At 38.0% G+C, this 16,067-nt stretch overlaps 1 protein-coding gene across 1 annotated transcript; it reads left to right on the top strand.

Moving 5' to 3' along the window:
- The first annotated feature begins 4 nt into the window (after positions 1-4).
- Positions 5-15,845, top strand: tmem254 (transmembrane protein 254). The gene is made up of 4 exons (XM_028795151.2): positions 5-161; positions 6,942-7,045; positions 8,404-8,463; positions 14,780-15,845. The coding sequence occupies exons 1-4, from the start codon at positions 75-77 to the stop codon at positions 14,901-14,903; spliced, it is 375 nt and encodes a 124-aa protein (XP_028650984.2). The 5' UTR covers positions 5-74; the 3' UTR covers positions 14,904-15,845.
- The last annotated feature ends 222 nt before the right edge of the window (positions 15,846-16,067 follow it).

Below are 16,067 nucleotides of genomic sequence, written 5' to 3'. Positions count from 1 at the left end.
CACCAGTCGCTGTTGTCGGATATCCGGAACAACGCTTATAACTAAAGTCAGAATAACAGCCACTGTGTAGCAGAATGGCGACTTCATCTAGTGGCGCTTACTTTCGGAGGTCCAGTTTTGTCTGGATACTGATTGTCACCCTCTCTATGGGTTATTTCACCGTAAGTGTGCTGCCCGGAGCGGAATGCTCAGTGTCGCCGCTACAATCTGATTTTTTTTTTTGCGTGAATAGTTTGAACTGTAATCCTCTTACTTCCCAATAGATTCAAACAAACCTGCCTCAACAGTTGCACATACAAGACAGTCCTGAATTATATTTTTTACAGAAGTTCGCAGTATCGAGTTTTTACTGACACTGTATTTTAGTGTAGATAGCATTCATGTAAATCTTAACAATTTCTGATGATGGCTTTACTAGCATGTTAGTCAGTTTGCATTCACGGTTGTTAACGGGAAGGTAAATATAATCATAGGATGGTTAGGATTAATATTTACTTATGAAACATATTTGAATTACACATTTTCTATACAACAATAATAAAATACCCTACTGCGTGTTTTGTATGAGCTGACTAATTTAAGACTGCGGCGGTTGTATTATGTGATAAAATCGTGGTTGAAATAGAGGAAAACAGATAAGAAATAGACTTAACAGTATGAAAGTAACTGGGATAAGCAGCTTTGGAACATGGGGTATAGTGGTGATTTAATTTATACTAGAGTAACCTTGAACTAGTTAGTTATATATACTTAAATGTATATTTAATATTTACGTTAGATTTTTCCACCTAGTATAGTTATGGCACAATAAAATCAATGCTTGTATGTTTAACTTTCATGCAACAAGTCATTACGTTAAAGCACCGTGATCAGTGAGTTTAAAGTCAAAACGTCGGTCTTCCTTACCTGAAAAATTCAAAATGCGTTTTTACTGTACACGTATTACAAATTTTGCTGTAAGAATTCTAGCAAACGTTTATGATCATTATAACAAGAATGTACTAAAATATGTAATTTCATGTTATTTGATAAAACATAAGTAAGCTTGATGTACTCTTTATTCTTGTTTTCATATACTGTATGGGTGATTTCATATTTAAATAATGAAGTGGCTGACTGGTTAAGTTTTTACCTTCTGTTATATAGCATTATCATTATTATTATTAGTTATAATGTATTGCTATTTTATAATATTTTTGTTGGGATGTCTTGTGGTAGGATGCAAGTAGTATGAGCTGTAGGGTGTTAGTGGAAGGAGTCAGTCAAGGATAAAAAAAGGTAGATGAGACATGCTTTATCCTTAAGGAAACAGAAGTTTTCATTACATGCAGAGTAAATTCTTCAGCCTGTAAACTCTTGCATAATCTAATCAAGTGCTTCTCAAGCTGTGGAAATAAATTGTTTGATTTGAAATTTCTGGTGCTGAAAATGATACTCTTGAAGGATTTGAAGACCTTGAGTTCCTAAAAGGCTAGAACAAGTTACCATTTAATCTCCTTTCTTAGTAGTGTACCCTCTTTTCCTCCTGGTGGTTCCATCACTTTTTTGTGGAGGAAAGTGCCCTTTAGTTTTTTAGTTCTCTAAATCAGAGCTTAGCGAGTCAATGTGCCCTACTTGGATGGACTTAGTTTTACAGCAGACGGTGCCCATGACTAATTGCTACTCCTAAGGTATTTGCATTATGATTTTGTTTTCGTTTAAGTTTAATTTTTTAGGAGGGAAAGGTGGCCACAGGGATCATTGTTTTGACATAGTGGGGCCTTGGAAAAAATAGTTTCAGAAGCACTGGTCTAAATTATAGATTGTTACAACAGAAAATAATGAATGCTGTAACTAATTTTAAATGACTGCAAGAACTGTTTTGAGTCATTTTTCGTCATCAGGCATTTAAAGATATTTAAAGCTATTTTTCTAATAAACTGATTTCCAGTTCAAATGTAAAAATATCAACCTTTATTCTCCTTCACAGAATGATAAGCAAAAATACATTTTCCTTCTCTCTAGTTCTACCCTGTAGCCCTTAACTTAATTTCTTAGTTTCTTCAAAGTGCTAATTCATTAATTTTATACAAAAATGTGCATTATGTAAAACTACACAAAACCTAGGAATAAAATGGTATCATTAGTGCCAATAAGGGGATCCTAACAATAAAAAAGGAAGAAAACTGGCAATTTAAATTAGCAAGTACACGTTTTAGGCTGCTTAAAATCATTTGGTCATGATAAAAACCTCATTAATGTAGACCTGGAAACTTAGCTGTAAGAAATATAGAATCCATCCATCCATTTTCTGAAAGTGCTGTATGCCTTAGAGGTTTACAAGGAGGCGCACTCTTTCCTGACAGCATCAAGAGCAAGACAGAGATCCATCAGTCACTGTCTTTTAAACACAATCACAAACATTCATCCTCTTGCGTGCATATGTTTGGAATGTGAAAGCTGCACTATCTGGAAAAGGGCAAATTCCACAAAAATATTAACTGGTCTACAAAAATAACTTTTTTCCATGAAAGTGTGAGGCAGGTATGCTAACCGCCATCGCATCAAGATCATTCCCAGTTAGACTTACTTTTTTTTCTGTAACTTGGATTCATGGAAGTTATGTCATACTTCACTTCAGTTGTCTTCCACCTCCAGTTGCTTAGTGATGAAATTTACATGCTTGCCTCCATAATTTTCTTAGAAACAACTTGTCTTGTCTGGCCGTTCTGTGATTGCCCCATTATTGTGTCTTTCAGTTCTTGTATCTTGTATATTTACCCTGTTGTATGTAAAGTGCTTTATAAATAAAGTTGACTTGACTTGACTTGACTTGTCTTTGGACACCTGGAAAAATGGGTTATATATAAAATATATATATATTTTATGTGTGCGGTGTTTTGAATGCACCTTTTATTCCTTGCTCAGTTTGATTGGCTATAATGATCTTTCAATGTATCATCCATGTCTCCATCTTCTATGGGCCCACCACCTACACGAGAAACAGGGGCCAAGTGCAATGTGACCTGGGTGGCAGGCGAAGGCAGAGAGGCCTTGAACCCAGCCACACAAACTGAATCTGTTTCTTTAGAGGCACAATGTGACAGACAGATCTTTTAGTAGTTAGTCACCTTGTCATTTTACAAGCATCCTCAAAGAGCCAGCTGTCTTACTTTTTTTTTTAAAGCAGTCCAGAGCTGACAGTCATCTTGTCAATATCTCCAATATCAACCATTGCACCTAGCTGTCCTGAGGTTGGAAACTCTTACCCAGAAATGTGCATCAAACACCCTGCATTATGTCTTTGTTGATTCCTCTTAACTTCTCAGACCTCAGAATTTATTGTGTACTGCACTCAGAAACACATGATGTATTTTAGCTGAACATTTTAACTTTCCTTTTCAATGTTTTTGTTTGATTCTGGTGTGTGAAAAATGAAAATGTTTAAAACATAATGCCATTATAGGAATTTTATGATACACTTAACAAGATTGTCACTGAACATTTTGACCCATTGGTGCTTTAGACAGTTCATCTATTTAAAGTGATTTTTTACAGCATTTTTTCTTTTTTCTTAATTGCTTCAACCCTTGAGGAATTTAACCAAGTTTTGGTACTTTGTCATTCATTTTCTTAATTCCACCAATGTCAGGCTGCTCTGCTTTTCCCTGTGCTGAACGTTATGGAGAGTGTCAGTGCTATTTTAATTGTCCAAAGCCTCCCCTAATGTCACCTTAAGAAGAAAATAATTAAATATATAACAGAAGTGATCAAATCCCTATAATGGTTTGGGTTAAATCCTACATCTTGTGCTTAGCAGTTGCTGATTGGCTAGTTAGTACTTCCTGTTATACAATGGGAGAAACTTTCCTTGGCATGCTGGCTGTATCTTGTGACTTCAAGATCAATGCAGGCTATTCCCTGGAGCAACTCTGTGGCATTTAAATGTGGATTGACATCAATGGAGTTCAGCAGCAAGGAAGGATATTTCAAAAACATCCACTGGTACTGGATGATCCTCATCATCTTCCTGTGTGGCATGTTGACAGTGAGTACTTGGCTGAAATCTTGCAACTTGCCTTTTGTAGTGTAACTAACTACTGTATAGTATTTTGTGAAGTCTTACATTGCTGTTTTTGTGTATGGGGAGGACTGAATTCCTTTAAACTATCAGCATGTCCAGTTTTCACTAATGGTGTTAGTTGGGCTTGCCACTCACTGCTAGGCAAAATAAAAGTAGATGTGATAAAAAAATATTTCTAGAGTGAAATAATAAAACGTAATCCTGAAGAGTGCAGAATCTGTCTAAATATTTTAGCAGAAAAGACAAGACTAGTTTTGTCTCTCATCCAGTGTTAACACACACTAATATCATTACATGGTGCAGGCAGTGACTCATACAGTGGCAAAAGGATTCTATTGTTCTCAGGTGGTTGAGTGCTTTGCATGTGATTGAGGCCTCTGTGAGTTATTGACCCCCTACGAAAAAATTAATTGCTATAAATGTCAGCAGTGCTCTGTAAAGGCATGCTGTTCAAGTCTGTCTGTTGCTATAGGGATAGGCTGGAGTGGTGGAAAGAACCCACCTTGAAATATAAGTTATATGCCTGGTTGCTGAATCTGGCTTGTGTGCTGTGGCATCATTTTACAACACGATGAATTTATTGTACTAGCCAACCCGCGGCGTAGCATACACCGCATAATTATGCATTGATAGGTGAACACTTACTGAAAGACACAGTTGTCCAAATGGGGTGAGTTTGAGGATACGACTGTAGGTGAATGAAAAGATGGAATTCTGGAGAGGGCAACATACAATTGTCCGTGACTCAAAACAGGAGGAATGCCGTCGCGTCTCCACCTCCCAGAGCGAGGGACGGGGCTGGACGGCGTTCGGGCGCGGAGGGCGGAACGGGGGGAGAGGGGAAGGATGCCTATTCCCCCCCGGCCCCCCCACCATTCTAGTCTGCTGATTTCTTAGTCATCGTTCAGTACACACTGCCTGCTCATGTGCCCGCCCCCAACTCCTCACCTGAGTCGCTTTCGTCTGTGTACAGTCCATATGCACCTCTGAGCCACGTTGACTTATCATTGTTCTTTGCGGTTTGGGCTGATTTTCTATATATAATCCACCAAGTCACCCGACCATGGTAGTAGCGACGGGGGCTGTGTACAAAGGGCAGGGACTTAATCAGTGCGAGTGTATGACTTGCACTTACTGGGAATTCCTTGTTCGTGTGGAACAATTGCAAGCCCTGGTCTCTATCAGGAATGGGGTTCAACGGCTTAGCCATGCCTGTCGGCTCTGGGTAGACACACATTGATCCATTCAGTGTAGCGCGCGTGCGGCACCAGATATCTAAGGGCATCATAGACCTGTTATTGCTCAATCTCACGTGGCTGCAAGCCACTTGTCCCTCTAAGAAGTTGGACGCCGACTGCTCTTTTGTCGCGTAACTATTTAGCAGGAGGGAGTCTCGTTCGTTATCGGAATTAACCAGACAAATCGCTCCACCAACTAAGAACGGCCATGCACCACCACCTACAGAATCGAGAAAGAGCTATCAATCTGTCAATCCTCTCCGTGTCCGGGCCGGGTGAGGTTTCCCATGTTGAGTCAAATTAAGCGAAAGGCTCCACACCTGGTGGTGCCCTTCCGTCAATTCCTTTAAGTTTCAGCTTTGCAACCATACTCCCCCCGGAACCCAAAGACTTTGGTTACCCAGTTGGCTGCCCAGCTGGTCATGGGAATAACGCCGCCGGATCGCCAGTCGGCATTGTTTATGGTCGGAACTATGACGGTATGTGATCGTCTTCGAACCTCCGACTTTCGTTCTTGATTAATGAAAACATTCTTGGCAAATGCTTTCGCTTTCGCTCGAATTGTTGGTGGGCGGGGCTCTGTGAGTTGGCGGGCGTGGCTGTGTCGTGCGTGTGCCATGGTCGGCTGCTTAGTGAATTGTTGGTGGGTGGGGCTCTGTCTTACGTGCGTCTTGCTTGCCATGGACTTAGTGAATTCTTAGGGTTGGTGGGCGTGGCTCTGTGAGTTGTCGTCGTATCCCATGGTCTTAGAATTGGTGGACGGGGTGCTGGTAACAGTCAGGCGGGCGTGCAGGCAGGCGTTCTCGTCCCATGCTCTTAGAGTTGGTGGGCGTGGCTCTGTGAGTTGTTGTCGTATCCCATGGTGTTAGAGTTGGTGGGCGGGTGTCTGTTAGTTGGCGGACGTGGCTATGTCATGCGTATCCCATGGTTGTCTTGCGTGCCCTGTCGGCTGCTTAGTGAATTATATATATAGAATGGTGTTACAGTCGGTGGGCGGGTCTCTGAGTTGGCGGGCGTGGCTATGTTGTGCATATCCCATGGTTGTCTTGCGTGCCCTGTCGGCTGAATTATATATATAGATTGCACTGCTGCATGAACATTTAGCTTTAAAGATCTCAGATTAGGGAAGTTGATTTAGCCTCCTTTTACACTAGAGTTTTCTGATTGATTGATTGATAGATAGATAGATAGTTGAATCAATCAATCTATCTATCTATCTAACTAATTTAATTATTTAGACCTAAGGGAAAGTTTAGCTTATACAGAAGCTTAAGAAATATAGAAATATTATAACAACCAAGAATTAACCTCAAATACAAAAGACAAGAATTACAAAAAAGAAGATACAAACTTGTCATTGCCTGAAGATAAGAAAGCAGTCAGAATGAAGCACTGTAAAGACATACTGCAATAAGTACAAAGGTGCCCCGATAGTGTTTCTTGATACACCTCTGTTTAATAATTGATGGTTGTAAATAATCTATAATAATGTGTCATAGAGAAGATGTGCAGCATTGTTCATAATAGCCATCTGTTTTGTCTTCATTCTCTCCTCTCCTTCTACTTCCTCCGGGTTGAGAGTGTGTCTGATTATAATATGTAGCTTAAAATGATTTGAATTTGCACCTTTTTTCCTCTAGTGGACAGTGTTTTGGCCTCAAGATGTTCCCTATGAGAGACTTGGCCCAGTTGGAGAATTTTCAAAGTACATGGTGGAACACCACTACACACTACTCTACCGTGGGTGAGTCAGCTGTATGGCAATACTTTGCTCTAAGTGGCGACTTTATTATGTACAACTACTCTTCCCTTGTAATTGACTACTTATTCAGTGACAGCATAATGCATACACACTGTGCCATTTTTAAAACAGATAAGAGAGGTACTAATGAATTGTTTCTGGCAATTCAGAAAGTGTATGAAAAATATTTTTGTGGCTTTGAACATGGCATTATTGTGGGTGCCAGAGAACACGGTATCAGTGAGTTATAGACAACAGTCCTCCTGGGCTTTTCATACATAATGGTGATACTTATATGTTGAAAATGGACCACTGCCGATTTGGTCATATGTTCATAACTTGTGCCAGGCAGCAAAAGGACTTCATCAATTTAAGTAACAGATGAGTAAGATCCTGGTGCTGAAGGAGGCCTATTGAAACAAACAAGATCGTAATGTGTCATGAATGGGAAGTGGCAGAAGTTGTGGTTGTGCCGGAGTAAGACACGTAAATGCTGGAAAATATTGCTTGGTCTGATAAATTCAGGTTCCTTTCAATTCTCACTAACACGGAGACTAAGATGTAGCACACTGTTGTTTATGCTATAATGATATGTGAGAGGGATATGTTTTGGTATTACACATGGGGCCCTTTAATAGGAGAAGAGCAACATTTGAATGCCCCAGGATATCTAATCATTGCATACCAGGTACATCTTTTCATTATGACACTGTATTGATCCGCAAGTGGCATTTTATTGTAAGACTACACTCCTGATATGGTAAATTTAAGTTTAATCTAGAAACCTGTGTAGTCATAAAATTACACAGTAATTAAGTATAAGTGGAGAGAGGTGAACTGATCAATGGACTTAAGATATATACCACTGTTATTATACTGCACATTTAATATGTTGTTGAAATTGGACCTTTAAGAATGCATGCTGTTCAGATGAGAAATTAGGCAATAATTTACTATTATGTAGGTGTACCTAATTAAGTGGCTTCCACAGAGTGGTTTTGGTACCTCATTTCTGCAGCATTTCTCCCTGTTTGAACGTGTTTTAATACTAAAATGTAAATTGGTAAGGAACTCCCCTTTTCCTTTATTTTTTTCAAAATTACTTTCATTTTATTTTATTTGTGACACTTGATTTTGGTATTTTTTTCATTTTGATGATGGGATGGATAGTCTATAAGTTAATTTTTATTTTTCTGACACATTGTTTATTGTTTTAATATTTTAACAAAAGGTTTATAATTTTCCATGCCCTGTAAGGCACTTTTAAAAACAAAGGAACAGTTATTATCTTGTGTCAATACTGTAGTGTCTTGAACATTATGAAAACTGTAGTTTTGAAAATTGTATTTTCTGTTTGGTAGGTGGTGGGTAGCTTGGGCAATTCACATAGCTGAAGCACTCTATTCCCTCAAAGTTTGCAGGTAATTACTGTTTTATCTGTTTTGTGGTTATGTTTTGTTGAAGCAATGAAAACTGAAAAAATTCCACTCATGTTCTATATAATTTAGCTCAACTACTGATTAACTACTGGCTGCATTTGTTATGTGCCACCATTACAGCACCAAATTATAGTATTCCAGAGGCATGATTGCAGCATATTTAGGCTATGAAACAGTAGCTACAGTAAAAACTAAGAATAAAACATTGATTTACAAGGTAGTAGCAGTACAATTGTGAATACCAGGCCACAGAGTAGAAAAGGAAATAGCAGATAATCTGCATGTTGTCTGTCCTTATACTTCTTTTACAAGTGTATTGTTTTTCAGTTTGGGAGTTTTAAACTTTCTCAGGGACCCTGAAGAATGTGATTACGTAGTAAATACAACACACCCTCTTTTCCCGTTTTTCAAAAAATAGTGCATCATTCTAGTCATCCAACCCCAAGGCAATGTCTCTGTCTCTTATGCAACATTGAAGAGCCTTATTATCCAAAACAACAACCCCAACAAATGCCTCTGACATTGTCTTCCACAAGAAGGGTTTATCCACTGGATTTAGGAGTTCTCCAAAGATTTCCTTTCACCTTTTAACAATATTTCCTCAGCAAAGTTGAAAATGTTCAGACCTTTCTGAGTACTGCCTGTACCACATATAGTACAGGTATTACTGAGGTGGTGAATGGTTTGCCAGAACCTTTTCTGAGACTGTACAAAAGCAATCTTCTTACACTGTCCATGCACACACAACTTCACAACTTCCTGCTTTAGCAACTGCTGCCTTTTTGGTCTGACACTACATTCATTAAAAAATGGAGACCTTCCTGATAACTGATGCCAATAGATTCTAGTTTCAAATTTATTCTTTGATGTGGTTCTATGTCATTTTTTAAAGACTGAGTAAATTATATTGTATGCTTTGCAGTTCTCTACTATTGCAATCACATGTTGAAAAAGTCATAACATGTTTGTTTGGCTGTATCTCCCGCTCATGAATATATGCTCAGTTATTTAATATATTGTTTATGTTCTTTGTACAAATAATTTTCTAATTTATTTCCATAATTTAGTGTTAGACTGAAATTTTGTTGGCCTGTATTTACTGGAATTAATTTTTCTTTTTTGTGGACTGGAATTATGCTTGCAGTTTTACAGTTTTCAGGTACTTCTCCAATATTTCATTCAGGAAATTTTGTGGGCCTCAGTTATTGTGCCATTGGTTACTAGGATGTATTAGAAGTACTATGTTGCTAAGTACTTTTCTGTATACACATTGGTATTTTTTTATCTTTGGGTTAATATTATTAGTTTGCTTGAGCTGCTTACTGTTGAACATGTTAAATGCAGTCTTTGGTGGTGCTGATATGAAAAAGATTGCATCAGAAATCTTTTTTAAAACAGTATTCAGTAATGTTACAAAGGTGATTTAAAGATGATTCATTCAAAGGTAAAAACTGCTAAAAGTCTCCAATCTCCATTAGCATCAAAGCTTAAAATTGGTACTACCTCAGTATACAGTGAATAATGTCAGGCAACAAAAACACAAAAGTTACTAATTACTTTTACTCACTCAAAAGCACCATCCCATTTTGTTTTTATCACATTCTGAAAAATAGCATCTTCATCAGGTATAGAAGAAATTGCACATGATTCTATTGAGTTGTGTTTTTTTTTGTTCTTTTACTTAACACTGATTTGATTGGAATTGCAAATTTAACGACAATAAGCAGATGGACAAAAGTGTTAGCTTCTTCAAAAATGCAAGGCTATGTTGTGCAATCACTTTATCTCAGATTTATTGTCACATGTGACATACCCCTGGTACACCAAAGTGTTTGAAAGTGCTGTGTGATATTTTTACGCATTTCTCCCTCCATCCGCTCTACTAATTGCACTCCATTATCAAAGAGAGAAACCCCCCCCTTTAAATGTTGTCCGTGGGTTGTGAAGGAACTTAAAAAAAGTAAAACTGGGCCCCAAGGCCATAAAGGTTGAGAAATAATCCTCTAAGATAAATGCTGTAATCCAGCGAGACAATAAAATTGTTACCCAAAGTGGATAAGGAAAATAAAAAAAGAGAAATTACTATCTTTAATGACATGCCGCTTTTACAAATACTCTTATATCAACTTTTTGAGCGCTGATAAAATCGCTTGGAGCAGCGCATTGGCTGATGGGAATTGTAGTTCCTGTATACAGTGCATCCGGAAAGTATTCACAGCGCATCACTTTTTCCACATTTTGTTATGTTACAGCCTTATTCCAAAATGGATTAAATTCATTTTTTTCCTCAGAATTCTACACACAACACCCCATAATGACAACGTGAAAAAAGTTTACTTGAGGTTTTTGCAAATTTATTAAAAATAAAAAAACTGAGAAATCACATGTACATAGGTATTCACAGCCTTTGCTCAATACTTTGTCGATGCACCTTTGGCAGCAATTACAGCCTCAAGTCTTTTTGAATATGATGCCACAAGCTTGGCACACCTATCCTTGGCCAGTTTCACCCATTCCTCTTTGCAGCACCTCTCAAGCTCCATCAGGTTGAATGGGAAGCGTCGGTGCACAGCCATTTTAAGATCTCTCCAGAGATTTTCAATCGGATTCAAGTCTGGGTTCTGGCTGGGCCACTCAAGGACATTCACAGAGTTGTCCTGAAGCCACTCCTTTGATATCTTGGCTGTGTGCTTAAAGTTGTTGCCCTGCTGAAAGAGGTCAAGAGTGCTCTGGAGCAGGTTTTCATCCAGGATGTCTCTGTACATTGCTGCAGTCATCTTTCCCTTTATCCTGACTAGTCTCCCAGTTCCTGCCGCTGAAAAACATCCACCATACTTCACTATAGGGATGGTATTGGCCTGGTGATGAGCGGTGCCTGGTTTCCTCCAAACGTGACGCCTGGCATTCACACCAAAGAGTTCAATCTTTGTCTCATCAGACCAGAGAATTTTCTTTCTCATGGTCTGAGAGTCCTTCAGGTGCCTTTTGGCAAACTCCAGGTGGGCTGCTATGTGCCTTTTACTAAGGAGTGGCTTCCATCTGGCCACTCTACCATATAGGCCTGATTGGTGGATTGCTGCAGAGATGGTTGTCCTTCTGGAAGGTTCTCCTCTCTCCACAGAGGACCTCTGCAGCTCTGACAGAATGACCATCAGGTTCTTGGTCACCTCCCTGACTAAGGCCTTTCTCCCCCGATCGCTCAGTTTAGATGGCCACTGTGCTCATTGGCCTTTTTCACGTTGTCATTATGGGGTGTTGTGTGTAGAATTCTGAGGAAAAAAATGAATTTAATCCATTTTGGAATAAGGCTGTAACATAACAAAATGTGGAAAAAGTGATGCGCTGTGAATACTTTCCGGATGCACTGTAGATTGCTTAAATATGTCTACAGTACATATAAAATCCCCAAAGCTTTTAATAATCTACATTGTATCAAAGTCCTGAAGCACATTTGACTTTTATATTTAAAATCTATAAACTCAGAGCTTATTTTTACTTTTGACCAAGCCATTCTTTTTATTTCGTCATTTATAATTTGCTGTTCATTTTCAATGATTTCTCTTTGTGTGTCTCTGGGGCTTTTAAATTTCCCTTTTATGTTTTTTTTTTAGCTTACACTTTAGGGATGGTAGAAATATATGATTGTCTCATAAGGTTGATAACTCAACTGAGAGTAACATCAGAACAACCGGAATTTCTAAGTAGTAAATAGTAATAACGCTGACTTTTGCACAGAGTAAAACGTAGAAGGAGAAATCAGAAAGCAGGTGCAAGTTACTGTCAGTCTGATTGCTTCCGTAGTCTCATAATACATTTATTCCCACCCTAGTAGTACAATTACACTTTAGAACTCTGACAATTCTTTTTTATTATCTGTGGCCCGCTTGTGCTCAGAATGAAAAAAATTGTATATTAGAATATATTGATCCCTCCTCGATCACGGGGGTTGCGTTCCAGAACCCCCCATGAAAGGTGAAAATCCGCGAAGTAAAAACCATATGTTTATATGATTATTTTTATATTGACACGCTTGGGTCATAGATTTGCACAGAAATGCAGGAGGTTGTAGAGACAGGAACTTTATTTAAACACTGCAAACAAACATTTGTCTCTTTTTCAAAAGTTTAAACGTGCTCCATGACAAGACAGAGATGACCGTTCCATCTCACAATTAAAAGAATGCAAACATATCTTCCTCTTCAAAGGAGTGCGCATCAGGAGCAGAAAATGTCAGAGAGAGAGAAAAATCAATAGGTTTCCGTTCGGGCTTTTCATTATGCAAAGCACCGTGCGACAAAGCAGCCGCAAGTAAGCCCAACAAGGAATGGAGCAATGTGAAGGTAGTCTTTCAGCGTTTTTTAGAGGAACGTCCGTATCCTCTAGGGGTGCGAACAGCCCCCCTGCTCACAATATATTTTAAGCCCTTATAAACTCTCCCACACTCTTATAAACATTTCCAGCACAGTTATACAGCATAAACCCTTTATATTCTCTTAGATATTAGTTAAGATTCGTTGAAATTATGTATGTAAACACAATGTTTATATACTACGCACAAACATACGTATTGTATATCATTGAGGAGTTTTATTTAATACCTAATACTTGCTCTGATTGGGTAGCTTCTCAGCCATCCGCCAATAGCGTCCCTTGTATGAAGTCAACTGGGCAAATCAACTGAGGAAGCATGTACCAGAAATTAAAAGACCCGTTGTCAGCAGAAATCCGCGAACCAGCGAAAAATCCGTGATATATATTTAGATATGCTTACATATAAAATCCGCAATAAAGTGAAGCCGCGAAAGTCGAAGCGCAACATAGCGAGGGATTACTGTACACGAAAATGATATAAACCCTTGTAATATTTAATCTCCCACATGACTTGAGGTAAAGACTTCGCCAGTTGATAAGTTCTTGTTTAACCTGTTCTGTTATCCTGTAATATCATAATATGAATAGACCTTCAATAGCAATTATGATTACATGGTATATGAATTGTTGAAACTTAAATTTCAGCTGGCATACAAGGCTATTCACAGAAAATGAAGTGCTCCTATTCAAATTAGTCTTGTTTTCTAAAATTCTGTGTAGCTCTTCCAATACATATGAAAGTGATGAGTCAATAATATAAAGTAGAATATGGTTTGTATAAAGTGAAATGTTTTGTTCAAGCCTTTACCTCATAGTTTCCTGAATCTCTAAGTGTGCATTGCACATCCTGTGCTTGTTAGGATGACTGACAACTCTAAATTGACCCAGCGTGTGATTGTGCCTTGTAATGAATGGATGTTCCCTCCAAGGTAGGTTGTTTTGTTAAACCTGAATGGAATAGAGTCCACTTTTTTATGACACAATAAATAATTCAGCTTGTTCTGAAAGGAATCGGTTGTTTTCCAGACAAATAGCACAGATGTGAGTCTCGGTAAATGGGTTCACTTAGCCTTGTCGCAATCAGCATATTTTTCTTACATCTGTTTGAATTATTTCCAGATATTCTAGTTTTCTCATGAACCCAGAAGGCTTGCCTATTGCAAATTGACCTAGTAAAGCTGATTGTAGCCTGTCATGGACTAGCAGTGCGTCTAGTGGTGCTTTGTGCCTTGTTCCTCATGCTTCTGGGATAGGCTGCGGTTCCTTGTTATCTAGCATGGCTCTAAATGAGTTCAGAAAACGCATACATGGATTTTTTTTCTTCAAAAAACAGATAATCTTGAAACTGAGGAATCTGTACATTTTTTGTATTCTGTTAATCCCATTTCTCTGATTTGACTTTCATTCACTAAGCAAGCATCACAGGTTAGTCAGGTTATCTTGAAGGCATACAGTTTACTCTCTCTCTAGTCACTGACTACAAAACCACAGATCATACTTGCAGATCTTAAAACTATAGCTGTGATTTGTAATGTGAGTTCACAGCAGAATTGGTTCATTAGAGCATGTTTTGTAAATCTTAATTTCTGCAATAGTTAAATTCTTTCTGAATATAAAAATACCAGTGCCAGAAAATAAATTTATTCAAGTAAATTCCAAGTGCTGTCATCACTATACTAAAAAAAAAGCACTTCTTTGAAATCTGAACCCTCATCCTAGTTCTATTAAAACCTGCACAGATTTCGACAGTGTACTTTTTGCTAAGCTGTACTTTATCAAAAAGACTCTGCAAAAATGTTTCTACAGAACAGATAATATACAGGTAGGCCTCATATTGAAAAAATATGTAATGGAAAACTGTGGAGAATATATTTATGTTAGCATTTATGTTTCATACACAGTTGACTGTTTTTTTTTATCTCCACAGAGACAAAGGGATAAACAATAAGGCTATTTGTGGATTGTGGTTTTTACAGACTTTCTTGTTTGGAATAGCCTCACTGTCTCTTCTACTGCAGTATAAGCCACCTACGTCACGCAAGCACCATTGATGACTTTTTTTTTTTTTTTTTGTCATTTACATTTATTATCCCTGCTCTGGTATTATAAACACAATCATGTCAACAATACAGTTAATTATGCAAACTGTTTCAATGAGGTGCAGCCCCTGAAGTTCTTGATTGAGCACAGTCAAGGTACATTTTGTGTTACTCATGTGCTGTCCTAGCTTCCAAAGTTGATGTTAGTGTGTGAGAATCTGAATTTTATCAGTGTTTGTAAATCTGAATTTTATCAGTGTTTGTAAAGAAGCCTTTCCTTTCCTTGTTTTATTACATGCATTGTGCATGATTTTACTTAACATTCTTAATAATTCATCAGTGTGCTCTGGAGATAGGTAAATATCATCTGAGCAGCATCATGAATTACAGGTGCCTTATGTATTATTGTTATTAACCATGAATCTGCTGACTACAGAATAATTATTTTGTTTGAGGTGTGTGGCCTGCATGGGTAAGTGCCTGTTTGCCACAGTTTCTTTCTCACATGCTTGAATTCTCTTTATGTAGCTGCAGTTCATCAGGTGAAGATTTTGTCTTTGTGTTTTCAATCCAGACTTAATGATACCTGGCAGAGATTGAAATTTATAACCCTGCCCAGTAGCTGCTTTTAAGTCAAAGTGGCCTGTGTGCTATTTTGCCTTACACATACTTGGGTAGTTGGGTGACACCCTGATGTACTATGCTGTATTGAGAGAAAAAGAAGAAATGAAACTATAAAACCAACAGTAAACCTCGGCTTTTATGGGTATTACACGGTAGCAGCCCTAGGCACCAGTTGTTTTTGTTTTTTTTTTTTTTTAACCTAAATCAACATTTAAATGATTATGTATATTACTGGCTACTAATCTCAAGACTGTAGTGGATTTTGATCCACAGGTATTTTCAAGAGTCCAAAAAATGTTCACTTTTATGGTAAATAAAATTAAAACAATGTCTATGTCTCCTTGTAATTTTGAGTATTAAACTTAGAAAAATATGTGGTCATTTGCTCTATTCTGAATGTTTTAGTAATTAGCATGTTACCAGATTCCAGTTCCTAGCCACTCCTTAATATAGGATTATATTATGCGTAATCTACTTTACACTGTTATTGTCTAACACTTATTAGATACATGATGTAATCACATGGCCATCACCTCATTCCAGTCTTGGTTT

The sequence above is a fragment of the Erpetoichthys calabaricus genome, chromosome 2, assembly GCF_900747795.2.
Source record: "Erpetoichthys calabaricus chromosome 2, fErpCal1.3, whole genome shotgun sequence".
NCBI classification, from domain to species: domain Eukaryota; kingdom Metazoa; phylum Chordata; class Cladistia; order Polypteriformes; family Polypteridae; genus Erpetoichthys; species Erpetoichthys calabaricus.
This window is presented reverse-complemented; position numbering and strand designations above follow the sequence as displayed.

Bases quoted from the DNA above. Each gene is read 5' to 3' on its own strand.
- tmem254 (XM_028795151.2), top strand. From the start codon at position 75: ATGGCGACTTCATCTAGTGGCGCTTACTTTCGGAGGTCCAGTTTTGTC. The intron at 162-6,941 runs GTAAGTGTGCTG...TTTTTCCTCTAG, and splicing joins TCTCTATGGGTTATTTCACC to TGGACAGTGTTTTGGCCTCA. The intron at 7,046-8,403 runs GTGAGTCAGCTG...TCTGTTTGGTAG, and splicing joins TACACACTACTCTACCGTGG to GTGGTGGGTAGCTTGGGCAA.